Source organism: Protopterus annectens, chromosome 8.part1 (genome assembly GCF_019279795.1).
Source record: "Protopterus annectens isolate FY-2018-M chromosome 8.part1, PAN1.0, whole genome shotgun sequence".
Classification (NCBI taxonomy): domain Eukaryota; kingdom Metazoa; phylum Chordata; order Ceratodontiformes; family Protopteridae; genus Protopterus; species Protopterus annectens.
The window spans coordinates 483,599,389-483,627,295 of NC_056742.1; the positions used below are offsets into that span (position 1 = coordinate 483,599,389).

At 43.9% G+C, this 27,907-nt stretch overlaps 1 protein-coding gene across 1 annotated transcript in view; it reads left to right on the forward strand.

Annotated features, from left to right (window-relative positions):
* Nucleotides 1-27,907, forward strand: part of CHD9 (chromodomain helicase DNA binding protein 9) — a 2,842,495-nt gene that overhangs the window by 714,401 nt on the left and 2,100,187 nt on the right. The window contains exon 3 of the mRNA XM_044082017.1: nt 5,801-6,135. Within this exon, the coding sequence (XP_043937952.1) occupies nt 5,801-6,135 (335 nt within the window). The remainder of the gene's footprint in view (nt 1-5,800; nt 6,136-27,907) is intronic.

Consider the following 27,907-nt stretch of genomic DNA (forward strand, 5'->3'; position numbering starts at 1 on the left):
CTCACTATCAGTTCTCTGCATTGCCCTTTGGCTTATCTACTGCGCCCAGAGTGTTCACGAAAGTTCTGGCTCCAGTGATAGCTTTCTTCAGACTAAAAGGAATACAGATCTGTCCTTATTTGGACGACTGCCTAATTCTGGCTCAAGGAAGGGAAGAGCTTCTTCATCATTTGGAATATGTGATAGCAGTGCTAAGATGCCTAGGGTATTCTGTGAACGAAATAAAGTCCAGTCTAGTACCCTCTCAAGACATGTGCTTTCTGGGTGTGAGACTGAATACAGCATCCCAGATGGCCTTTTTAACCCCGGACAAACAAAAGAGTCTATCCCTTTACTTCCATCAACTATCTCATCAGTCCGGGCTGACTGCAAGGACAGTCCTTCAAGCCTTAGGGTTCATGGCATCTTGTATTCTGGTGCTTCCCAATGCCAAACTGCATATGAGGGAGCTACAATGGTATCTCCGAAATGTATGGACACAGCACTGCCAGGATCTGGACACTGTCATTCAAATAATACCTTGCATTCAGAAGGAATTTTTGTGGTGGGCTCAGGAATGTCACCTAAACAAGGGACTCTCTGTGACCCGGCCAGAGGCGAGTCAGATTTTAACGACAGATGCCTCAGACAAAGCTTGGGGAGCTCATCTAAATGGAAAGTGGATACAAAACAAGTGGCCTGTCAGACTACAACATCTACATATCAACATGAAGGAGATGTTAGCAGTCCAGTTTGCATTAATAGCTTTCAAGGAATTCCTTCTTCCAGGACAGGTGTTGATTCTAACAGACAACACAACTGTCATGTGGTACATCAACAAGCAAGGGGAACGATTCTTATCCTCTATGCAGGCAAGCAATGATTTTGTGGGAGACTGCTCTCAGTTTACAGCTCAATCTTCAGGCAAGGTTTCTGCCAGGAGCACAGAACTCCTTAGCAGATGTGTTGAGCAGACAATTATGGATCCCCACGAGTGGAAATTGGATCCTCATGTATTTCAGAAATTGACAGTGTCATGGGGAACTCCAGACATAGATCTGTTCGCTTCTCCACTAAACCATCAGCTGCCAAAGTTTTGCACAAAAGGTTTCATCCCACAGCTTGGAGAGTGGATGCTCTTTCTTTCAATTGGAGCAATCTTCATGTGTATGCCTTTCCACCTCTGCCTCTCCTCCCAAAGGTACTTCTGAAGGTCAGACAGGACAAGCCAAGGATGATTTTAATAGCTCCAGATTGGCCTCGACAGCACTGGTACCCATTACTAAGAAGTCTAGTACGGAAGCCTCCATGGCCTTTGCCTTCGATTCCACACCTGTTGTCACAGGAGGACAGCCATTTGCTCAATGTCAAGCTTCACTCTGCACCTAACAGCCTGGCATATTCTGTTTTGAACCATAGTGGGCCTCCACTTCCTCAGCAAGTTTTGAATGTTATTTTGGAAGCTAGGAGGCCTAGTACAAGGAAAGTGTACGCGGATAAATGGAAGAGATTTTTATTTTGGAGTGCAGGAAAAGATTTTGATGTTTCTGGGCCTAATTTGAGTGTGGCTCTTCAATATCTTACTGAGTTACTGGACAAAGGTTTGTGTTTCTCTTCTATTAAGGTTCATGCTGCAGCAATTTCGGCTCACTATGATTGTGACCCACCATTGTTTTCTCATCCTTTGTTCAAGCAATTTCTTAGAGGGGCAAAGAATATAAGACCCCACCTAAAAGCTCCTACTCCTGCTTGGGATCTCAATTTTGTGTTGGAGAAACTCACTCTACAACCTTTTGAGCCTGCAGCTACTGCTGAGTTGAAATATTTATCATGGAATACTGCTTTTTTATTGGCCATTACCTCTGCAAGAAGGGTGTCTGAATTGCAGGCCCTTATGGCGGTTGAGCCTTTCTTGATTTTCCATAAGGATAGGGTATCATTACGTACTAATCCTTCCTTTATGCCTAAGGTGGTTTCTAGTGTGGCTTTAAACCAAACTATTCATTTGCCTACTTTTTATGCAAATCCCCAAAATAAAGGGGAAAAGATTTTGCACACTTTAGATGTTCACAGGCAGTTGCGTTATTATTTGGACAGAACTAAAGGGTTCAGGCAGTCTCAGCAGTTGTTTGTTTCTTTTGCTTTGAGTTCTCAGGGCAAGCCTGTGTCAAAACAAACTATTTCTGAGTGGATTGGGTTTTGCATTGCTTTCTGTTATTCCCATCATGGCAAGGAGATTCCAGCTGGGATTAGGCCTCATTCCACTAGGGCTACTGCCACTTCAACAGCTTTTTTGAGGGGAGTGGCAACCAAGGATATTTTGGAGGCAGCTACTTGGAGTTCTGTGCATACTTTCTCTAGGCATTATCACCTGCCACTTTACTCTAAGTCCAGGGCTGGTTTTGCCACTGCTGTTTTGCAGGGCATTTTGGCTGCTCCTGCTTCCTTGTAGTTAGCCATCCTCCCTTACCTCTGCTTTGGGATTCTACCCAAGTGTAAGGACTGCAGCAATGTGAGATGAAGAACATAGTACAGTTTTGTACCTACCATAAATGTAGATGTTCAAGATCCACATTGCTGCAGTCCAATTTACCTCCCTCCTTCCCTCTGTAGTTAGAGGTGGTTGTGTGGGTTGGGTTGTACATATTGTGTATATTGTATATATTGTACATATAGTTAGTGCAAGGGTGGTTGGTTGGTTGTTTGCTGTCTTTTGGTTTTGACCTTTATTTTTAGGGTCTTCTGACATCTGGGGCAAGAAAAGACTGAGGATATGATGTCGGTCATGCGCATTTGTACCCTGACGTCCTGACGTCAGTCAAATGCGCCCTGACCGACGTCAGCCTTATACTTTGATATTCGGGCCGACCGAGGACAGCGGACTACCCAAGTGTAAGGACTGCAGCAATGTGGATCTTCGAACATCTACATTTATGGTAGGTACAAAACTGTACTTTTTGTACCTACCATAAATGTAGATGGTCGAGTGCTAATACAGCTGCAGTCCAGGTTTCCCTCCCTCCTTCCCCTCTTGGGACAGGCCTATAGGCTAACACATCCTCATACAACCTGATTGGGGTATTCATTTATGATGTATTTGCTTGCAACTACTGTTATTTTGATTATATTGCACTGCATTATTACACAAATTTATGTATTGCCTTACTTCTGGGGGTACCTGACATCTGGGGCAAGAAAAACTGAAGAAAATGGCGTCGGCTGGTTCTTTTATACCCCTGTCGCACTGACGTCAGGGAAGAAGCGACGACAACCGACGCCGGACCTAGACTTTGGAATTCGGCCGACCGAAGACCCGCCTGACAGCAGGAGAACCCGGTATCTGTTATGACTGCAGCTGTATTAGCACTCGAACATCTACATTTATGGTAGGTACAAAACTGTACTTTATTCTATCTGCTCAGCAAATAACTTTGATTCATTACAAAAACTGACCGAGGAATCATTCACTTCTATAGAAAACTGCATGCTACCTACCTCCCAGCTATTCCTAAACCAGAAAACAAAATTAATTTGCTTCACTCGAAAAACAACACAATAAAGAAAGCATCCTTCACTATTACCTCTTCCAACAGTAACACAGTAGAACTTGTCACACAAGCTAAACTACTAGAGGTTTCCATAGATGAAGACCTAAAGCTTGACTTTCACATTCAACATACAGTGAAAAAAAAAAAAATCACCAAAAAGAAGCACCGTCTGTATAGGGCAAACCCTTATCTGTCTAACAATGCAAGATGTCATATTACCACTTCGCTCTTACTACCTACTTTCCTCTGTAGCACCAGTGCTGATAAGCATTCAGATAACTCAACTAAACAAACTCGAGCAGTGCTGCAACAAGGTCACAAAATTTGCAGCCAGCTTCCCCCGTGGGTAACATTACTGTTTGGCCCTCCGACACCTCCAGAGGCTTGAAGTACCTCACCAACTCGCATGTGCCTAATTCTGTATTATCCACAATCTAATAAACAAACCACATGACTGTCCATCTGTAGTCAATTTTGTACAGCCACACATTCCCATCAAGTGTCAAAAACCTGGAACTCCATCCCCCTAATATTAAGACAGGACTGGATACTAAGCTGCTCAGACTACAGCTAAAGTCTCACTCAGTTCCTGACTCTGCAGGTGTGCTCCAGCAGATTAGCACACTGCTAGTCTTCAACCTCATGACTGCTCAACTCTCCACATCTTCCTCCTACAAACTCATGGTTGCTCAACTCTCTCCATGTCCTCCGTCTCCTCCTACAACCTCACGACTGCTCTACTCTCTCCATGTCCTCCTCCTGTTTGTACTGTACCTCACTCTTTCCCCACATTTTGTTTTATTCCACCCTCAACTACTCTTGTATTCTATTCCTCAACTTTAGCTCTCTCACAATTGTACCTCTTTTGAGACTTATTGCTTTCTGTTGAAAATAGCAACAGTATGGCTGGCTAGATAGTTTATTAAATTTGAAATGCAGTTTTCCCTCTCTTTAAAATTGTAAAGACAGTTTTATAATGTCTTTCAAATGTTAGTGTTAGTTTTGTCTGTTATTGTTGTTTGCACATTGGAGCCTTTATTCTCAGGCCTCCTCTGAAAGTGGGTCTTATGCCTAGTTGGACTATTCCAGTAAATAAAAACAATCAATAAATAAGAAATGGTATGAAAACAATAATAAAACATTGCCTGCTGTACTTGTAGCACACTCAGCTAGACCATTTGTATGCGTTTTGCAGTTTTCAGAAATGCATTAGGTGATATTTGAGCAGCTGCTGCTGTATGGGCTTCATTGAATACTTTTACAAGACGCTGCAACCTGGATGAGATCTCTTTGTGATGGTCATCCTTCAGAGTCACAGTCATCCACGGTATGTTCCTGTGAAGATCACCCAAGAGGATAGGCTTCGAAATCTGTCCTACTGATTGATGAAGGTAGAGCTGTTTATGTCTGATAAGAAAGTTACATAATCAACCTACCCACCACTCTGACTTATGGCAGATATAGTGTGGCAAGGTTATTGGTGGTGGTGATTTGCTGTTGTGATTTGCTATCAAGTGGCGCGCACAAAATCTGTTGATGAAGCTAGTTGGCAGAGCATTGTGGGTAAAAGGGAGGTGTTGGAGTTGTAGCCTGGGATTGTATTAGAGGCTGAACTGACTGAAGGTCTATGGTTTCAGCCATGCTGGTTAATGGGGATAGACCACCTCATCCAAATTGGTAGTTATACTAAGTTTGTGACTTCCATTTTTTCTTGTTTGCCAATTTTCTCACAGGTTGCATCCATCTGTGAAGACTTTCCTAATAGAATCAAAGGTCTCCCAAGAGGCTTATGTTATGTTGGAAAGCCTGACTTTAGCTCCTTTTGAACATTGTAACAAATAACACTGATAGTTCCACAGTTCTACAGACTCGGAACTTGGCATTTACTCTGCACAATGTTCAATGTGATGTCTTGTTTTTACTGCTTTCCAGCTGACTTTGGCTTAAATTGTGGTGGGATTGAATGTGCCATAAAATGTTTTGAGCTAAATTTTCTCTCGGTTAAATCTGTTAGATGTTTTACACAAAGGTAGGGATTCTGTTTTGATACGTGGGAGTACAAATTCAAGTAATTATGACTTTGTGTTACCATTTGATTGCAGACACTTGATTTGTCTTTGTATTAACCTACTGTTTGTTTTTTACATATGTCTGATTTGCAACGTTGGAGGTTCACTTGGAGTCTGTGATTTTTTTAGGTGGTGAAAAAATGAGTAAATGTAAAATCTGACAGGGTCAGCATTATCATTTTGAATTATTTTTTTTCCTTCTAGCCTCCTGGTAAGACCACTGATGGTTCAGGGGTGCAGTCGAAACAGCAGAATACCCAGGTGAAGGCCATGTCAGAAAGGAGGCAGAAGAAGAAATTGGAAATAGAAAGTAAACAAGAAAAGGCTAATCGAATTATATCGGAGGCAATAGCGAAAGCCAAGGAACGGGGGGAGAGGAACATTCCAAGGGTACTTAGTCCTGAAACATTCCCTAATGTTTCAGGAGAGAGAAAAGAAGAAAAGCGAGGAAGAAAACTAAAATATAAACCAAAAGACAAAGAAAGTAAAAAGGCTAAAATTGTTTCATCATCCAAATCAAAAGAAAAAGCAAAAATAGGGTAAGTGAATATTTGCATGTGTTTCTAGTCTGAAGAAAATCCGTCATCTTATTATTGACAGCTGTTTGTTCTGGTATACAGCATTTTTGTGGCTTATTGTTAGGACTGACCAAATGATTACTTTTGCAAGACGTTTTTCTTCTGTTTGGCAGTACATTTTCTTCATGCTTGTTCTTTTATGTCATCTTAGCTTACTTGTGTATTTTTGAATTAACAAGCCAACATATAGAGCTGTGAGTGCTTCTTTTGGGGAGTCACAAGAGAGCATAGGCCTGATTAAATCAATAGCTTTATTTATTTCTTTGTTACTGGGTTACTGCCAATTGACTTCGTTTAGAAGGCCTCGTTCTAGTCTGTTATGACCCATAGGTCATATCAAAACGCCGATTCCAGCAAAAATGAATGTTCATTGACCTACCTAGCAATCTTAACGCTGTCCTAAAGGACTCAAGTTGAAGTTCTTTAAGAGATAGTAGCAGTTTATTTCATGATTTAACAACAAATTGTCTAGCAAACTTCATTCTAGTTTTTTCCCTACTTGTTAATTGTCTAATTGCCAAACTGTTAAATTTAATTTACAGTTGCTTAACTATGGTAATCCAATACAATTGGAACCCAAAGTGACGTAAACACCTCCAGCCCACTCGTGTATTGATGCCGTAAACACAGCTCATTAATTTAATTTGTCAATGTTTGGAAGCAATTTTTAAAAATGTTTTGTTAATAAATGGGTGTGAAATGGCCTTTTGTTTTTGTACAAAAATGGGTTTGTGTTCATCTTGGTAAACACAAACATTTTTTTAATACAGAAATAAACTGTCATTTTGCAGTTTTGGGTGTGATCTTTAAGGTCGTCATTGTTGGAGCTGTGTGGGAGGGTGGATTTACATGCACATTGTAGCAGTTTTAAGTTTTTTGTATGATTATTGCATTTGATTTATGAAAATAAAAAAAAAGGCAAAGGGCCCATATTAAACCCTATTCCTACATTGGATTTTTAGGAAATTGGTAGAGTTTTACCAAGTAACGGCTTTTGTCCTATCTGTATGGGTATATTTTAAATCAGTTTAATATATGCTGGCTGCATATGTCCTCTTAGTTTGAAAAAAAAATCACGAAAATGGTTGCAGTTTGTAAGCATTTGTCTTTCTTTTAGGCGTCATGTTTTAACTAGTTTAACAGAAACTGTGGTGCACTGTAACCAGCCTGGAAAACCTTTTTAATTTTTAGTAAGGAGATTTTAGTTCTTTTTTTAGTTAGTGTGCTGAAGGTGCATTATGCATTTTAGTGCTTCTGACCAGAGTCTGCAGCAAGCCATTAGTTTTCAACTTGCTGTTTTCTCCAGTTTGTAAGAGTCGTGTCTGCTTGTTTCTGGAAGCCTTATACATAGTATTCATGTATACATATGATAATAGCAGCTGAAATAGGTGTGTGTTTGTGTGTGTTTGTGTGTGTTTGTGTGTGTTTGTGTGTGTTTGTGTGTGTTTGTGTGTGTTTGTGTGTGTTTGTGTGTGTGTGTGTGCGTGTGTGTGCGTGTGTGTGCGTGTGTGTGCGTGTGTGTGTGTGTATGCGTGAATGACTTCTTCATATGTGCTGGTGCTACGTTGTCCATCAAAGCTCAGTCATGTTCCTTAACAGTGTTTACAGTGGTTGATTACAAGACTGAATTCTAGATTAGTTAATGTAGTTAAGTTAATGTCACTTAGCTGTACATCTTAACTTCATTTGCTGTAAATATACAAGTAGACACTGAGTGAGTCAGGCTAGTGTGCTGTTTTTGAGACGTGTTGATATTAGTTGCTGATATTGCAGAGAATCATACACAGGAGGAGTCTGGGTTGTGGCTCATGTCCAGCAGCATTAAGGATGTTTCAGTGGCTTATAGGTAAAGAGGGGAATGAGTTTGAGACAGCAGTGTGGTACTCACCCAGTGTGGTATGCAGTATTGACCACGTGCATCAGTGCTTTCAAGCTGTGATTCTTGCATATAAATAAGTGCTTCGTTAGCATTAAGATTCCATTGTGAGGGTTATCCAGCATGAGAAAACATGGGCTAGGGAGACGGTGGAGTTTGTTCTTGGGAGTTGTCAGTGTGTATTATAAGTGGTTAGGGTGATAACTACAGCAGAGCTAGTAAGGGAGATGGCTAGAAAGGTGCTTGGTGTGACATCTGGAAAATGGAAGGAGGATAAGGAGACTTGGTGGTGGAATGAGGAAGTACAGGAGAGCATACAGAGAAAGAGGTTGGCGAAGAAGTGGGATTGTCAGAGAGAGATGAAGTAGACAGGAGTATAAGGAGATGAGGTGCATGGCAAATAGAGAGGTGGCGAAGGCTAAGGATAAGGCTTATGAAGAGTTGTATGAAAGGTTGGACACTAAGGAGGGAGAAAAGGACCTGTACCGATTGGCTAGACAGAGGGACCGAGCTAGTAAAGATGTGCAGCAGGTAAGGGTAATAAAGGATAATGAGGGAAACATACTCACAAGTGAGGAGAGTGTGTTGAGCAGATGGAAGAGAGTACTCTGAAAGGCTGATGAATGAAGAGAATGAGAGGGAGAGAAGGTTGGATGATGTGCAGATAGTGAATCATGAAGTTCAGTGGATTAGCAAGGAGGAAGTAAGGATAGCTATGAAGAGGATGAAGAATGGCAAGGCTGTTGGTCCAGATGACATACCTGTGGAAGCATGGAGGTGTTTAGGTGAAATGGCAGTAGAGTTTTTAACTAGATTATTTAATGAAATCTTGGAAAGTGAGAGGATGCCTGAGGAATGGAGCAAGTGTTTTGGTACCGATTTTTAAGAATAAGGGTGATGTGCGGAGCTGTAGTAACTACAGAGGGATTAAATTGATCAATCACAGCATGAAGTTATGGGAAAGAGTGGAAGCTAGGTTAAGAAGGGAGGTGATGATTAGTGATCAGCAGTATGGTTTCATGCCAGGAAAGAGCACTACAGATGTGATGTTTGCTCTGAGAGTGTTGATGGAGAAGTACAGAGAAGGTTAGAAGGAGATGCATCTTGTCTGTGGACTTGGAGAAAGCATATGACAGGGTGCCTAAAGAGGAGTTGTGGTATTGTATGAGGAAGTCAGGAGTGTCAGAGAAGTATATAAGAACAGTACAGGATATGTATGAGGGTAGTGTGACAGCGGTGAGGTCTGCGGTGGGAGTGACGGATGCGTTTAAGGTGGAGTTGGGATTACATCAAAGATCAGCTCTGAGCCCTTTCTTATTTGCAATGGTGATGGACAGATTGACAGACGAGATCAGACAGGAGTCCATGTAGACTATGATGTTTGCTGATGACATTGTGATCTGTAGTGAGAGTAGGGAACAGGTGGAGGAGACCCTGGAGAGGTGGAGATATGAGATTTGCTCTAGAGAGAAGAGGAATGAAGGTTAGCAGGACTAAGACAGAATATGTATGTGTGAATGAGAGGGAGGCTGGAGGAATGGTGAGGATGCAGGGAGTAAAGGTGGTGAAGGTGGATGAGTTTAAATACTTCGGATCAACAGTTCAGAGTAATATTGAGTGTGGAAGAGAGGTGAAGAAGAGAGTACAGGCAGGATGGAGTGGGTGGAGAAGAGTGTCAGTAGTGATTTGTGACCGACTAGTATCAGTAAGAGTGAAAGGGAAGGTCTACAAGAGGGTGGTAAGACCAGCTATGTTATATGGGTTGGAGACAGTGGCATTGACAAAAAAGCAGGAGTCTGAGCTGGACGTGGCAGAGTTAAAGATGTTAAGATTTGCATTGGGTGTGACTAGGGTGGACAGGATTAGGAATAAGTATATTAGAGGGTCAGTCCAGGTTGGAAGGTTTGGAGACAAAGCCAGAGAGGCAAGATTATGTTGGTTTGGACATGTGCTGAGGAGGGATGCAGAGTATATTGGGAAAAAGATGCTAAGGACGAAGTTGCCAGGTAACAGGAAAAGAGGAGGGCCTAACATAAGGTTTATGGATGTGGGAGAGAGGACATGCAGGTGGTTGGTGTGACAGAGCAAGATGCAGAGGACAGGAAGAAATGGAAACAGATGATCCGCTGTGGCGATCCCTAACGGGAGTAGCCGGAAGAAGGAGGAGAAGGGTGATCACTGCTCTACAGCTTGAGCGTGGTGAGTGTAGATAGTTGTAGGTCTGACTAGCACTGGTGGAGTATGAGGCGAGGACTTGAGCCTCTTACAGAATGATTGTTGATGGGGGCACAGGGTATTGCTAAGCTGAAAAGTTGGTTGCAAGAATTGTGATGGGGATCTGAATGCTTTTATGGTGAGTGGATATGGGGCAAGGGGTACTGTAATCAAAGTTTGCACTGAAAAGAGATTGTTAGTCAGGAAGGGAGTAGCTTGGTCTCTGTCTTATGCTAGATAAGTTGGGGTTGAGGATGGGGACTGCTTGCTACTGGATGGGTAGGGGGATGTGATAACTGACAAACTAAGTAGAGGCACTTTGGGGTCTGTTTATGGACCTGATGAGTTAAGCATAGTATGTATGAAGTTCATATTGCTGCTAGGCAGATAACTTTATACTAATGGAGAGAATGGTATCATTGGATCTCTGATTGATACCTGAGAGGAAGAGATTTGAGGATCATGATTGGTGACATGGGGTGGACATAACACCAACAGTGGTGTAATTTAAGAATTGCAAACTGGTGCTACTGCATATGCTTAAGATTGCTTCATATACGTCTGTAATTGCAGTTGTTTGAGTCTGAGGGGGTACCGTGAGCCAGGATTCTAAGCAATGAAGCACCAGTCTGGGGCAAAGAGAAATGCATGTGGTGATTAACATTTCTTGACTGTAAGCCTATTTCTGTAAAGAGTCTGGCAAGTAGAATGATTTGCTTAATTTATGTTGTCAGGCTGGCATTTTGCAGCAGTACATCTGAGGGCTAATGTATGTGAAGTGTCCACTATCATTGGTTCATCAAGTCTATTATAAGCGACAGACTGTTGTTGAAATTACCAGACTTCCTCTGAGGTTATGCAAACTCAGCTGTTGCTATATTAAGATATCCTCCTATTCATTGTCGCAGTGTTCTTTATATATGGGTTGTATTCAACCCAAAAGATTCAAGTTATGGCCGGTATGTGGGACATTGCTCGACTACTTGGACAATGTCAGCCATAAAAGGACTTCTGCACATACCATCCTCAGAACTTTTCCACCACCATTTGGAAGTTGACTCCTATGTTGAGTCTGCAGTCGGTTCCTCTTTTTTGTCCCGTCTTCCAGAAAGACATTTTAAGAAGAAGCAAAAACTAAGCACCCTAGCATTCGTCCTCCTTAGTCGGATTGGGAAGCTTTTTCTCATGTTCTTGTTAAGGCCTTGATGGCCTTGAAACCTGCTTGCCTCTGCCATTTTTCTCTTACTCCCCAGTTCAGGCTGCTGTGCCTTAGGTACCTGATTCTGTTTCTGAGGACTTCTCTTCTGATGATGATTTTTTTGGCATATTCCACCCAATTTGCTTCACCTTTGGAATATGCATCTCCTGGGGTGGAATCTAATGGAGGAGATTCCCTTCAGGAGGAAATTTCCTTTGGACAAACCATTAATAAGATGCGGGAGTTCTTCAGATGGGATTGTTCCCAGATTTCTGAAGAACAGAAGAGGTACTATAATCTCCTTCAGATGGAGGTTCTCTCACCCGCTGGAGTTCCTCCAGTCCTCCTAGCTTTCTTAGACGCTTTTGCTTCTTCGACTGAAACTCCATAATCTCAAACTCCAGCTCTTCAGAGGCCTGACAAGTTCTATAAGATTCCTAATGATTGTAAATTTATCTATAAGTGCCCTTCTGCAGATCCAGCAGTGATCGTCATAGGTTCAGATAAGTCCTTCTTGTTTATCCTCTTCTGCCAAGTTTCTTCCATCTGATAGACATCAAGATTCTTGAGAGACTGGGTAAAAAGGTATATATTTCTTCCATTTTAGCTATCAGAGCTATTAATTACCAGACACACATGTCTGGGTTCTCCTTAGCTTTGCTTTCTCAAGCTTCTTAGGCCTTATCTTCCCTGCCAGATTCTGAGATTTAAAAAAAAGTTCATGTCTCTTTTGGCTGCTTCCTCTCAGGTTGTTGGGCATTCAGTTAACTGCATCTTTGATGGTGTTGAGGCATCATCTAGAGCTGATGTGTCTGCCTCCGTGCTTAGGAGGCATTGATGGTTGAGATGTGGCTGCAGAGCTATTTAAGGCTCTGGAAGAGAAAGGAAAGGCACTCCAAGACCTTAAATACCTCTTTGTTTCACCGGTCCCTAAATTTCATAGAAACTTTCCTGTCAAAACATCTTTTGATAGGAAACCAGCACATTCAGCTTCTTCTTCTTCTTCTTCTGCTTCCAGGTCTAAAAAGTCTTCTGGAAGACCCCCTTAGTCAATATCATCATCTTCAGTTACCTCTTCTCAGCAGTCCTTTCAGGCCTGACCCAGTTCTCTGTGACAACCAAGGTCCTCTTCCAAGTTATGCCCCTCTTACTCTTGGCCTTTCTCCATTTTTTCCAGCCTGGACAAAGATCACTCAGGATGCCTGGGTTTTGTCCATTATCCAAAAAGGTTACTTCATGAACATGTTCCTTGGGAAGAGAGAGAGGCAAGGGTTTTTATTCAAGAATGTTTCTGGTCCCAAGGAAAGATGGTCCTTTGAGACCAATTCTAGATCTTTCCCACTTAAACACTTTCCTGCAGGTATCTTCTTTCCGAATGCTGTCCTTGCAGATACTTTTTCCTCTCGTTTCACCTCAGGTCTTCATGGCTTCTCTGGATCTCAAAGATGCCTGCTTGCATATCTCCATCCATCCACTACACAGAAAATTTTACATTTCTTGGTGGGTTCTTTGCACTTTCAAGTTTCTTCCTTGCCTTTTGGTCTTTCCACTGCCCCAAGGGCTCCTGCCTTTGCCTTACTGAGGGTCCAGGGTATTCAGGTTTATCCCTACCTGGATGACCTTCTTTTCCTAGTAAACAACACCAGTCTCTTGTCTCTAACTCTAGAGATGACCGTACATCTCCTTCAAAACCTAGACTTAATCAGTTTCAAAAAATCCAGTTTGACTCTGTCTCAGGATCACATTTTCTTGGTGTGCAGGTTCAGGACAGACCCGATGATGGTCTTTCTACCAACAGACAAGGCTCTATTTCTCATTCACTTCTTAGAGACCCTCCTGACTCTATAAGCCATCTCAGCCAGGGAGCGCCTGAGACTCCTAGGATTCATGGCTTTCCACAATTTCTGTGCTGCCCTTTGCAAAACGCCACATGAGGAAATTTCAGTGGTTTGTGAAGACTACTTGGTCCCAGCATGCTCATCCACTAGATGCCATGATTCCACTTCTTCCATGTCTGAAGTCAGAGCTCCTTTGGTGGATTCAGCAGTTGTATTTGAATCCAGGTCTTTCTCTTCTTCTGCCCCAGCCTTCTCAACAACTCTTCACCAGTGCTTCAGACATGGGCTGGGGTGGGGGGGGGTGACCTTTGCTTCCAGGAAAGTTCAGGCTCTTTGGTCTCTGTCTCAGCAGAGAGAGCACATCAGCATCAAGGAAATGAGGGCTCTGATCTTAGCTTTGCAGAATTTCCACCTTCTTTTTCAACCAGGTCCTCTGAAAACTATAGAGACATCACTGTCCTATGGTACATTCATTGGTGGGGTACTCCGCATCTGGATTTGTTTGTCTCCCCTTAGAACAAACAGCTTCCTGTCTTTTGTGCCAGGATCCCACATCCTCTGGCTTGGAAGGTGGGCGCCATTTCTTTCTCATGGAAGCGGATATTTCTTTATGGATTCCCCTCCCCTTCCCTCTCATACAGAAAGTCGTGCTGAAGATTCGGCAGGACAAACTGAAAATCAGCTTCCTGTCTTTTGTGCCAGGATCCCACATCCTCTGGCTTGGAAGGTGGACGCCCTTTCTTTCTCATGGAAGCGGATATTTCTTTATGGATTCCCCTCCCCTCCCCTTCCCTCTCATACAGAAAGTCGTGCTGAAGATTCGGCAGGACAAACTGAAAATCTTGTTGTTTACTCCCTTTTGGCCAAGACAGCATTGGTTCCCTCCTCTTCTGCAGTTAGCCAAGGGCCATCAGCACACGTTGCATCGCCAGACAGATCTACTCGCACAGGACAAGAGATCTCTAATTCACCCACAGCTGTCAGCATTACAGCTGACCCTGTGGGCAATCAACTTCTGATCCCTTTCAGGTACCTTTATTCTCGGGATGTGCATGGGTTTTTGCAGGAGGCCAGGAAACCCAATACAAGAAAATTTTATATTTCCAAATGGAAAAGATTTTCTGTCTGGTGTCTTAAAAGAAATTTAAATCCATTTACTGTGAACATTCCTGCTCTGCTTTCCTACCTGTGTGACCTTCTAAAAAGTGGCTGTTCTGCTTTTTTTTTTTTTTTGCTCGTCTGTCGTTGTCACCTCCTTTAGCTTCCAGATAGAAGCTTTTTCTTAAAGGCGTCCTACATAGTAAGCCCCCAAGGACCCCCCCCCCCTTGAGACCTTAATTATGCCCTGGAAAAGCTGACTCTGCCTCCCTTTGAGCCCGCAGGTTTTGCTTCGCTTGAGTTTTTCACCTGGAAAACTGTGCTCTTGGTTGCCTTGACTGCTTCTAGGAGTGTCTTTCAGTTACAGGCCTTGATGACATCTTCACCTTTTTTGGTTTTCCACAAGGACAGAGGTTTCCATGCGAAGTAATCCTTTTATGTCTAAGGTAGTGAATGACTCGTCTCTTAATCTGTCCAACTGCCTACCTTCTTCCCTTCTCCTCAGTCCTCTAGTGAAAGAATTTTACATACATTAGATGTACACAAGCAACTTAGATGTTACTTGGTTGGACAAGACTAAAGCTATTAGGAAGTCAGGTCAGCTTTTTTATGTCCTTTCATCCCAGGGCTCTGGGTTTACCCGTTTCTAAACAAACCATCTCTTCTTGCATTTCTAAAGCTATTGTCTTTTGCTGTGATTTGCATGTTAAGTCTTTGGCTACTTCTGTCAGAACTCATTCAACTAGGAATGTAGCTTCCTAGGGGGCTTTCTTTAAGGGTTTGGCTACTAACTCCATGCTGCTACTTGGTCTTCTGTGCATACTTCCAAACATTACAAGTTGGACTGTATTTCTAAGTCCAGAACTGGGTTTGCAAGGGCTATTCTCCGTGGGTTTCTGGAGACTTTTTCCTTGCAGCCGCCCTCTGTTCCTTCTACCTCCCCAGAGCTTTCTATTGTCTGACAATAAACTTTTTTTGCTTTACTTTGTGGACTACCACCATTTTCTACAGCATCAATATACCAGTGGTTTTATTGTGGAGTATTTGTTTCGCACACTTCTGCAGTTTGGTCAGTAATGGTTAAGGTGCTTACCTCACAGACACAAGGTTTGATTTTCTTAACTCTATGGAGATGTTAAAATGTAGCTGGTCAGTTCTGCTCTTAATAGAATGCTGCTCTTTGGATCTCAAGATGACAGTATTTTTAAAAAGCTGAAGGAGAAAGAGAAGACCGTGGAATTTGTCAACACATGTTCCGTCCTCTCATACTCTAGTATAACAGGAAAAGCTCTTCTGAACAAGGGCCTTTCTGGCTGAGGCAAGGCAAAGGAAACCACCCAAAAGTAGGAAAGCCTTTTAGGAAAGAAAGAAATGACAGCAAGAGGGCAGAGATGTATGTAGTAAGGCTCTTCATCCTAGGAAGCAGCTGTGACTACCATAGATGTTCATCGTGCATACAGCTGCAGTCATAACAGATGGGTTATCCTGCCATCAGGCGGGTCCTCGGTTGGCCGAATTCCAAAGTCTAGGTCCGGCGTCGGTTGTCGTCGCTTCTTCCCTGACGTCAGTGCGGCAGGGGTATAAAAGAGCCAGCCGACGCCATCTTCTTCAGTCTTTCTTGCTGCGCGGTGCCCGAAGCAGAAGCAGTTCGCAAGTGCCGGTTGGCCAGCTCCTGAGATTTACGAAAATATTTCGGCCGAAGTCTTCTTGAAAGCCGTTGGGGAAACTTTTCTTGCCTCAGACCGATGTCAGACAAAGTTAATAATTGCATTTCATGTGGGAAGCAAATACCGCATAAGGATTTCCACTCTTTCTGTATTCCTTGCTTAGGCCCAGACCACGACGTCTCGGCCTGCCGTTTTTGTGCTAGATTCAACAAACGCACTATTAAGCGTCGGGCGGAGTTCGCCCATCACTATTTTGGTAAAAAATTTAATTACGTTATTGACTCCAGTTTTGGGTAAAAGACGCAAGGATAAGGACCGACATACGAGGTCCTCGACTTCTACTGACACCACGCTAAGGCCGACTACCGGTTCTCCGGTTCTCAGCGAGGCGCCTACGCAGCCCCTGACTACCGATGACACTTCATTACCGGTGTCTTCTGTGCCCTAGGTCGCAGGCTCCTCAGCACTCACTCCGACTACAGATACCGACGCCACTTTTGGCGGGGAAACCCAGAGTTTAGACAGGCCTGCCATTTCTCAAGGTGTCTTCAGGCCTTCCTCCTTCTCCATTAAGGCTTTCACAAAATCTAAAGCAGCCATGAAAACTAAAAAACAAGGGCCACAGACCCCCTCTCAAGGCCCTATGCCTAAAAAACAGATGCTCAAAATGGCTGAGGATTTGATTACTCTTATCAGAGGTTCTCAACCCCCCTCGGACAAAAGGCCCAGATTAGAGGAAGACTACCCTTCCTCAGATCAAGCCTCTATTACCTCTGAACATTCTGAGGACCAGGAATATACATATTCTCCTTTTGAAGACTCTGATGCAGAGGAGTCTATTCCCTCGGTCTCCCCCCTGAGGATTACTCTTTTGGGGAAACCCTACATACTTTGAGGGAACACTTTCACTGGGAAGGCCAAGACTACTCAGATTCCAAGAAAAGGCTCAGGGATTTTCTCTTGCTCCCTCAGCATAGGCCTCTGGCTATCCCTCCTGTCTTAGATATATTAGATGATGTGTACACAGAAGCCAGCCTCAACCCAGATTCTTTACCTCCGGCTCCTGTTAAACCTGACAGGTATTACCGGGTTCCAGATTCACACCAGTTCCTATACAAAAGCCATACTGCTGACCCAGAAACTATTTCACAGGGTCCCAAGGGAATTAAGGCCTCTACTGCTAAAAACTCATTACCTTCAGAGAGAGTTTCCAGAGCTTTAGAAAGGTGGGGGAAAAAGGTGTATACCTCAGCCACTTTAACCATGAGGGCATTAGTCAGTTCCATATGTTAAAGTATCAACAGTTTTTATTATCGGAGTTGAAAAGCAAAATTATACAACCTGAGCAACCAGATTTAAAAGAGTTGCAGGATTTGTTGCATAGTGCAGTGCAAGTGGGTAAACATACCTTGCAATGTGGTTTTGATGCTTTAGAGGCCTCATGTAGAGCTGCTGTTACAGGGTCTGTCATACGTAGACATGCTTGTCTCAAAGAACAAGCCTTACCAGATCATGTCAAAGCTAAATTACTGGATGCACCTCTTCAAAAAGATGTATTGTTTGGTGTTAAAGCTGAGGAGGTACTAAAGAAAATGGAGGAAAAGGCGAGATCAATGCAAACAGTGAAAGATTTCCTGCAGGTACAACCTCCACGTTTCAGCAGAAACTGGCCTTCAAAAAATTGGTCCTTTCCAGCCATGGACAGACCTCAAAGAGGCAGATACAGGCGCCCGAGAGGTAGAGGGCAATCTCAAGGATCATTCAGAGGCAGGCAATGGCAAGCACCAACCCCAAGAGGTGGAGAAGATAGATCACAGTCATTCAGAAAGCAGACACAATGACTTTCCTCTTTACCTGCCAAGCAAAGCTTTAATGGCAGCACCTTTAGGCGGAAAACTGGCATTATTCTCAAAAAATTGGCATATTGTCACAAAAGACAAATGTATCCTGGACATTATAGACAGAGGCTACAGATTCCACTTTCACACCCTTCCAAAAATGAGAGGCATGCCAAACCTGCCACAAAATCAAAGGGCAGAGGCACAAAAACAAATTTCACCTCTCATGGACATGAAAGCTATTCAAGAGGTGCCTGCAAAAGAACAAGGTCAAGGGTTTTATTCCAGACTATTCCTGGTACCAAGGAAAGACAAAGATTGGAGACCTATTTTAGATCTATCCATCCTAAACACATATTTACAGGTACCAAAATTCAAGATGCTCACATTACAGCAGCTTCTTCCCATGCTGGGCAAGGAGTCTTGGCTGGTAACATTGGACCTCAAGGAGGCATACCTGCATGTCCCTATCAGACAAGATTGCAGAAGATACCTCAGATTTCTTGCAGGTTCAACCCATTATCAATTCTCTGCATTGCTTTTTGGCTTATCTACTGCGCCCAGAGTGTTTACGAAATGCTTGGCATCAGTAATTGCCTTCTGCAGACTTCAAGGAATACAAATATGCCCATATCTGGACGACTGCCTGATCCAAGCGGACAGCAAGGACATACTTCTGAAACACCTGGCGTTTGTAATAAGACTGTTGAACTTTCTGGGATACACAGTCAACAAAAAGAAATCAAAACTAATACCTTCTCAAACAGTAATTTTCCTGGGTGCCAGCTTGGATACAAACACCCAGATGGCCTACCTCACGCCAGACAAACAAGGGCAACTATCTCAATACTTCAGCAAAATGGCAACCTTCACCAGGCTGACTGCAAGGAAAGTCCTGCAGGCTCTGCGATTCATGGCATCTTGCATCCTGCTGATCCCATGTGCAAAGCTGCATATGAGGAAACTTCAATGGTACCTAAAAAACTTATGGTCTCAACACAGCCACAGTTTGGAAACAATTATATCACTCATTCCATGTCTTCAAAAGGAATTTCTGTGGTGGGCTCAAGCATGCCAAAGAAACAAAGGTCTCCCTTTCTGCATACCCCAAGCAAATCAAATCATCACAACAGACGCCTCGGACTACGCCTGGGGAGCACACATGAAAGATCAGTGCATTCAGGGAAAATTGTCCCAAAAAGAGAAGCACCTACACATCAACCAAAAGGAAATGCTAGCAGTGCAAAATGCTATTATGGCCTTCAAAGACCTACTGCATCCAGGCCAGCTATTGATAAGGACAGACAACACCACAGTGATGTGGTACATAAACAGGGGGGAACTCATTCATACCCCCTGTGCAGACTAGCCATGACCCTTTGGAACACAGCTCTGGAATTGCAAATCCAACTTCAGGCACAATTCCTGCCAGGGAAGGAAAACACACTGGCAGACAGCCTAAGCAGAAATATGACAGATCCACACGAATGGAAGTTACATCCTCAGGTTTTCGCAAAGATAACTCAGGCATGGGGACAGCCAGACATAGATCTCTTTGCTACCCACAGAAATTACCAACTGAAAAAATTTTGCTCAAGGACCTATCATCCGCAGGCCTGGAAAGTGGACGCACTTTCCTTCAATTGGACAACATTGACAGTCTATGCCTTTCCGCCTCTCCCTCTGCTGCCCAAAGTTCTACTAAAAGCCAGAGCAGAGAGGCCGAAAATGATTCTCATTGCTCCAGACTGGCCAAGACAACACTGGTATCCACTCCTGAAGAGCCTGACGCATTCCCCACAATGGATCCTACCTCTAGTGCCTCTTCTGTTGTCCCAGCACAACTTCAAAACTATTCACAGCCAGCTCAAAACCCTAAATCTAGCCGCATGGAGAATCCCTTGATTTCACAACAGGCCCTCCTCTCCAAGGAGGTGCAGGATGTCATCTTGAAGGCCAGAAGACCTTCTACTAGAAAAGCCTACTCCGCCAAATGGAAGCGGTTTTGTGCCTGGAATCAGAAAAAGGGCCAGAATCCTTGGGTAATAAACATACCTCAAATATTACAGTACCTAGCTGAGATGTTAAACAGTGGACTTTCCTTCTCCTCCATCAAAATCCATGCTTCAGCCATTTCTGCACAATACAACACAGATCCTCTTTTATTCTCTCATCCTCTCTTAAGACAGCTCCTCAGAGGGGCTAAGAATATAAAACCCCCAAGGAAACCACCAGTCCCTGCTTGGGACCTCAACTTCATATTGGAAAAACTGACCCTTCCTCCATTTGAGCCAGCTGCTTCAACAGAACTACAATATTTGTCATGGAAAACAGCCTTCCTTCTGGCTATCACCTCAGCACGCAGGGTTTCGGAACTACAGGCCCTCATGGCTGTGCAACCTTTCATCATTTTCCATCAGGACAGAGTTTCTTACTGAACCAACCCTACCTTTATGCCAAAGGTAGTATCAAGTGTAGCCTTGAATCAGACTATCCACTTACCTACCTTTTACCCTAACCCACAAAACAAAGGGGAAAGGCTACTGCATTCCTTGGACATTCACAGACAACTACGTTATTATTTGGACAGGACAAAGCCATTCAGGAAATCCGAGCAACTCTTTGTGTCCTATGCTACAGGTGCTCAAGGAAAGGCTATCTCCAAACAGACAATCTCAAAATGGATAGCCCACTGCATACGCTTTTGTTACTCATTTCATGGAAAAGCTGTGCCATCTAGCATCAGGTCCCATTCCACAAGGGCCACAGCTACCTCTGCAGCTTTCCTCATGGGGGTTCCTACCAAGGACATTTTGGAAGCAGCCACTTGGAGTTCAGTGCACACTTTCTCCAAACACTATCACCTTTCACTTTACTCAAAATCTAGAGCGGGATTTGCCACAGCTGTGTTGCAGGGCATCCTTGCCTCTCCTAGTTCCACTTAGTGCCTGCCACCCCTACTTAGCTTCGGGATTCTACCCATCTGATGTCCTTCATGGATGCATCTGCAGTCATAACAAGTGGGTTGTCCTGTCGTCAGGCAGCCCTGCAGTCGGCCGGATTCCAAAGTCCGGGTCCGGCTTCGGCTGATGTCGCACTCCACCCGACGTCATCTCTGTTGGCCCTCGGGTATAAAAGCATCAGCCGACGCCATTTTCCTCGGTCTTTCTTGCCGCGTGGCGCCCGAAGCAGAAGCTGTTCGCAAGTGCCGGTCGGTCGGATCCAGAGATTACTTCTACCGAATACTACTTGAAGACTTCTAAAGCTAAGTACCCGTGGGGACTCTTTCTTGCCTCAGCCGATGTCAGAAAAAGTTAACAATTGTTTAACCTGTGGGAAACAAATACCTCATAAAGATTTCCACTCTTACTGTCTGCCTTGTTTAGGCCCAGCCCACGACGTAGCAGCTTGTTCGGCCTGTGCCTCTTTCAACCGACGAACGCTTAGGCGTCGGTCGGAGTTTGCAGAACAGTTTTTCGGTTCTGATTTTGCGTATATTATGCCGTCGGATCCTCCGACTACCCCAAAAAGCAAAGATAAAGACCGACACTGCAGTCCGCGGTTTCGCCGAAACCACGGTAAAGCAAACATGAGTGTCTCGGTTTCGGCCGAAACCGAGAAAACTGATCTAAGTACAGCTGAACCTATTCTTACAACTGAGGCCCCTGCTACTACTCTGGAATCGACCTCAGAAATTTTACCCACTACGGTGGTTGACTTATCAGACACCATCCCCTTGGATGTCTCTACCCCAGCACGTGGTGCTGCTAGGCCTCCAGCTGCCATGTCCATTAAGGCCTTCGCCAGGGCTAAAGCAGCCAAGACTTCTAAAACAGTGCCTGTTAAACCCCCCTCATCCAGGCCCTCTTCTAGTTCTCAAATGCTTTCTTTGGCAGAAGATTTAATTTCTTTAATTAGAGGATCTCAATCTCACCCAGACAGGGCCTCTCACGGGCAAGACAAGAGACCTAGGGCAGAGCCCCTGAGCCAGTGTCTTCTGATGATTCTGCTGATGAATCAGACATAACTGACCAGCCTGAGGCTCCCTTCTCCAATTTTGAAGATTCTGATGCTGAAGAATCCATTCCAGCTGCTTCCCCACCAGAAGAATTCTCCTTTGGGGAAACCTTGCATGCCATGCGAGAACAGTTCCAATGGCAGCAGCAGGATTTTTCAGACTCCAGAAAAAGACTTAGGACCTTTCTGCACCTCCCACAGCACAGGCCCTTAGCTATACCTCCTGTTCTCTCTGTGGTGGATGATGCTTTCAATGATGTTGCTCCGCTCCAGATTCTTTACCCCCAGCCCCTGCCAAACCAGACAGATTTTACAGGGTGCCAGATACTCATCACCACCTTTACAAGGCCCCACTTGCAGACCCAGAAACTATATCCCAGGGTCCCAAGGCAGTAGCCGCGACCACAGCTAAAAACCCTATCCCTTCTGAAAGGGAAGCAAGGTCATTAGACAGATGGGGTAAAAAGGTCTACACTTCAGCTACTCTCTCAGCTAGAGCTTTAAACTGTCAGTTTCACATGATACAATACCAAGAGTTTATGCTTGATCAGTTAACTAAAAAACTAACCACTGATGAATCTCTTGATAAGAAATATGTATTAGAGATGGTAAATAACATACAACAGGTTAGCAACCATTCCTTAAAATGTGGCTATGATGCACTGGAGGCTTCATTTAGATCAGCCATGACAGGCACAGTGATAAGAAGGCATGCATGGCTAAAGGAACAAGCTTTACCGGATCATGTTAAAGCTAAGTTGCTAGATGCTCCTATGGACAAGACAAGTTTGTTTGGTACACCTGCCCAGCAGGTTATGAAGAAAATGGAAGAAAAGGCAAAATCTGTTCAAACTGTTAAAGATTTCTTGCAGGTTCAGCCCCAAGGTTTAGCAGGAACTGGCCTGCCAAAAATTGGTCCTTTCCTGACTCCACAAAATTTCAAAGGGGCAGGAATAGACGTTCCAGAGGCAGAAACCAATCCAGAGGAGGTGCCTACAGAGGCGACAGTGGCAAGGTAACAACAGAGGCACAGACACAGCCACTGCTACTACATCAGCACAACCACAGTGACTTAATCCTAAATCCGCCTACCAGGGAACAAATAGCAGCTCCTCTAGGCGGAAAGTTAACCTTATTTTCAAAGAACTGGCACTACATAACAAAAGACAAGTGGATTTTACAAACCATAGATCAAGGTTACGGTTTCACTTCCACACTTTACCAGTCAAAGAGGAATGCCAAATCTACCTCCACATCAAAAGACAGAGGCTCTACCAGATAATGGAGTTAGCAAACATGAGAGCTGTGGAAAGAGTGCCAACAGCAGAACAAGGAAAGGGTTCTACTCCAGACTATTCCTAGTTCCAAGAAAGGAAAAAGTTGGAGACCAATTCTCGACCTGTCCACCTTAAATACATACATCATTGTCCCAAAATTCAAAATGCTGACCCTACAGCAACTTCTTCCCATGCTGGGCAAGGAGTCTTGGCTGGTAACTCTAGATCTCAAGGAGGCATACCTGCACGTCCCCATTCGACCAATCTGCAGAAGATACCTCAGATTTCTTGCAGGATCAGAGCACTATCAATTCTCAGCATTGCCCTTTGGCTTATCTACTGCCCAGAGTATTCACAAAATGCCTGGCATCAGTAATCGCCCATTGCAGACTACAGGGAATTCAAATTTACCCATACCTGGACGACTGCCTGCTACAAGGGGACAACAAAAGCAAGCTGACAACAGATTTACAAAGGGTCATTTACTTGCTACAAGGACTGGGATACACAGTCAATTTACAAAAATCAAGGCTGATACCATCCCAAACAAGGACATTCTTGGGCGGAATTGGACACAGGACAACAAATGGCATTCCTGACTACAGAAAAACAAAAAGAACTTCCTCTTTACTTCTTGGCACTAACAAAACTGAACAAGTTAACAGCAAGAAAAGTTCTGCAGGCCTTGGGCTTCATGGCATCATGCATAATCTTGGTCCCATTTGCCAGACTACATATGAGGAAACTACAGTGGTACCTAAAGAATTTATGGTCCCAACACAGACACAGTCTAGAAACAGAAATCCCACTAATTCCATGCTTAAAACAGGAGTTCCTATGGTGGGCTCAGGCATGCCAGTCAAACCCAGGCCTACCCTTTCGCAGATGTCAACCAAGCCAGACCATCACAACAGACGCTTCAGACCTAGGATGGGGGACCCACATGCTGGACAAATGCGTGCAAGGATTGTGGACACAGGATCAACTTCACCTGCACATCAATCTAAAAGAAATGCTGGCAGTAAAACTGGCAATCCAAAAGTTCAAACCATTTCTCAAAGAGGGCCAGTTGATGATAAGGACAGACAACACCACAGTCATGTGGTACATCAACAAACAGGGAGGCACTCATTCATACCCCTATGCAGGATGACCTTGGAGCTGTGGACCCTGGCACGCAGCTACAACATCCAGTCACAGGCAATATTTGTACCGGGGAAAGACAATACTCTAGCAGACATATTAAGCAGAACCACTTCGGATGCCCACGAATGGAAGCTGCACCCGGACATCTTCAAGACCATCTCAAAGAAATGGGGAATGCCACAGATAGACCTATTCGCATCACCTCTCAATCACCAGCTCAAACAATTCTGCACAAGGACATTCCACCCACTAGCATGGAAAGTGGACTCACTCTCCTTCAACTGGGAAGGCCTAACAGCATATGCATTCCCACCTCTTCCTTTGATACACAAGGTACTACTAAAAATCAAGGAAGAATGTCCAAGGATAATCCTGATAGCTCCAAACTGGCCAAGACAACACTGGTACCCACTACTGAAAAGCATGTCTCGGAACAAAATGTGGCCAATACCTCTGATGCCTTTGATGTTAACTCAGAACAACTACAGCATCATACATCCAAACCTAAAAACGCTGCAACTGACTGCATGGAACATCACATAGCAGCAGCTAATCCAGAACTTTCCCAAAGAGTTAAAGACATTATTCTTGAAGCACGCAGACCTTCAACAAGAAGGAACTATGCTGGAAAATGGAAAAGGTTTGTCATTTGGAGTACGGAAAGAGGAAAAGATGTGTCAAACATAGATATGCCTAACATTCTGGAGTATCTGGCCGAACTACTTCATTCAGGCCTGTCCTACTCCTCCATCAAGATACACGCATCAGCTATTTCAGCAGAATACAGCTTTGATCCACCTGTTTTTTCGCACCCTTTGCTCAGGCAGTTCCTCAGAGGAATCAAAATGTAAAACCTCCAAGGAAACCACCATTACCAGCTTGGGATTTAAACTTTGTGCTAGAAAAGTTGACACTATCACCCTTTGAACCAGCAGCAACAGCAGACCTACAACACCTGTCATGGAAAACTGCTTTCCTACTGGCAATTACTTCAGCAAGGAGGGTTTCAGAACTTCAGGCCTTAATGGCAGTGCAACCCTTCCTAATCTTCCACCAAGATAGAGTGTCCATGAGGACTAATCCTACATTTATGCCCAAGGTGGTATCCAGAGTGTCTTTAAACCAGGCAATCCACCTACCTACCTTCTTTCCCAACCCACAAAACAGAGGGAAAGAATACTGCATACCTTGGATGTACATAGACAGCTACGCTACTACTTGGACAGAACAAAACTAGCAGAAAGACTGACCAACTTTTTGTAGCCTATGCAACAGGAAGGGAAGGAAAAGCTATTTCCAAACAGACAATCTCCAAATGGATAGGAAATTGCATAAGATACTGTTACTCCTTCCATGGAAAACCAATTCCACAGAACATAAGACCTCATTCTACAAGGGCAACAGCCACTACCACAGCCTTCTTACGAGGAGTGGCAACCAAAGACATTATCGAGGCGGCTACTTGGACCTCCGTGCATACATTTGCCAAGCATTATAATTTGCCTCTATATTCCAGATCCCGAGCAGGGTTTGCCACTGCTGTACTGCAAGGGATCCTAAACACACCATAATCTACTTTTATCCTCCTCTCCTAGTTGGTTATGGTATTCTACCCACTTGTTATGACTGCAGATGCATCCATGAAGGACATAGTACAGTTTTGTACCTACCATAAATGTAGATGTCCGAACTGGATAGCATCTGCAGTCAGGATTACCTCCCTCCTTCCCTCTGTGGTACTCCTAGGGTGTTTACCCTCCTAATAGCTAGCTGTTGGGGGGGAGTCTTTTACGGTGTATTTGTTTGTATATATGTACATATATGCTTATTGTTGTGTTTACCTCTATCTATTTGGAAACATTGGCATCTATCCAAATTTTTAGCCTGCAAGAGGGCTACTGGCGTCTGGGGCAAGAAACACTGAGGAAAATGGCGTCGGCTGATGCTTTTATACCCGAGGGCCAACAGAGATGACGTCGGGTGGAGTGCGACATCAGCCGAAGCCGGACCCGGACTTTGGAATCCGGCCGACTGCAGGGCTGCCTGACGACAGGACAACCCACTTGTTATGACTGCAGATGCTATCCAGTTCGGACATCTACATTTATGGTAGGTACAAAACTGTACTTTATGACTGCAGCTGTATGCACGATGAACATAGTCCAGTTTTGTACCTACCATAAATGTAGATGTTCGAGTGCTCATACAGCTGCAGTCCAGGTTTCCCTCCCTCCATCCCCTCTTAGGACAGGCCTTATGACAAGCACCTTCTCATACAACCTATTTGGGTATTCTTTTATGGTGTATTTGCTTGCAACTACTGTTTTTTGATTATTCTATATTGCACGATTACATGAGTTTATGTTTTGCCTTCCTTCTGGGGGCACCTGACATCTGGGGCAAGAAAAACTGAAGAAGATGGCGTCGACTGGCTCTTTTATACCCCTACCGCACCGACGTCAGGGAAGAAGCGACGACAACCGACGCCGGACCTAGACTTTGGAATTCGGCCGACCGAGGACCCGCCTGACATCAGGATAACCCATCTATTATGACTGCAGCTGTATGAGCACTCAAACATCTACATTTATGGTAGGTACAAAACTGTACTTTCTCTCCATCCCTCCCTCCTTTCTCCTCAACCCCATCTTGGACCTTTCATACTCCCCTGCCTGGACGCTTGTATCACGATGGGAAGCAAACTATTGTCTTGCGTCAGACAGCATCTGGAAATTATTTAGACAATGGGTGCTAAAGATGATCTCCATTGGCTGTAAACTAAAATTATTCTCAAACCTCCCAAAGGAGAGAATTCCCAAGGTTACCAAGAGATCACACAAAATCCCATCTTAGAAGAGATGTTTTCCCAGGACATTATAGAAGCATTTTTACTTGTGCAGGAGAAGAAAGGCTTCTTTTCCAAATTCTCTGCCAGAAAAGGTAGTCACTGGAGGCATTTTCTTGACTTCTCAAGACTAAATAAGATGTTTGGCATTTTGATTGCTGTTACAGTAGTGTAACCTGTTTTGGTCTTCACCCCCAGTGACCAGCCAGCTTTCAAAGCTTAAGGGTGCCTTCCACATGCTCTGTCAGGAGCTTGAGGGGAGCTCCAATATAAAAACATAGTGCCAGTATAGTTGGCTTTTTTGTTGCCAAATGGGCTTTGGTTGGTCCGTGTGAAACTGTCAGTCTGCCAACAATCCTTCAATCCTGGGCAGATAAATCCCTCTTGTGGAAAAGCTTCCACTAAAATGTATTTTTCTGAGTAAAATGTGTTTGCTAGGAAACTGAATGTTTTTACGGACTGCCATTGCATTTCTAAGGGAGTCTGTGTGTAAATGTTTGTGAAGTTTTGGTGTAAAAAATCTATTTATTGAGAGAGTTTTCTTACAAGTTGTGTAGGTTTGTGTTTTGGGGCAGGATTTTGTGACTGTGGGAGACTGTCAGTGGTTTACTTCTTCAGTACCACTTGTTCTCCACTTTACTTCTGCTGTGTCATCTTCTCCTCTGCTCTCTTTCGTGGTCTTATTCTTAATTTACCTATGGAGCAGCTACTGGTGTCTG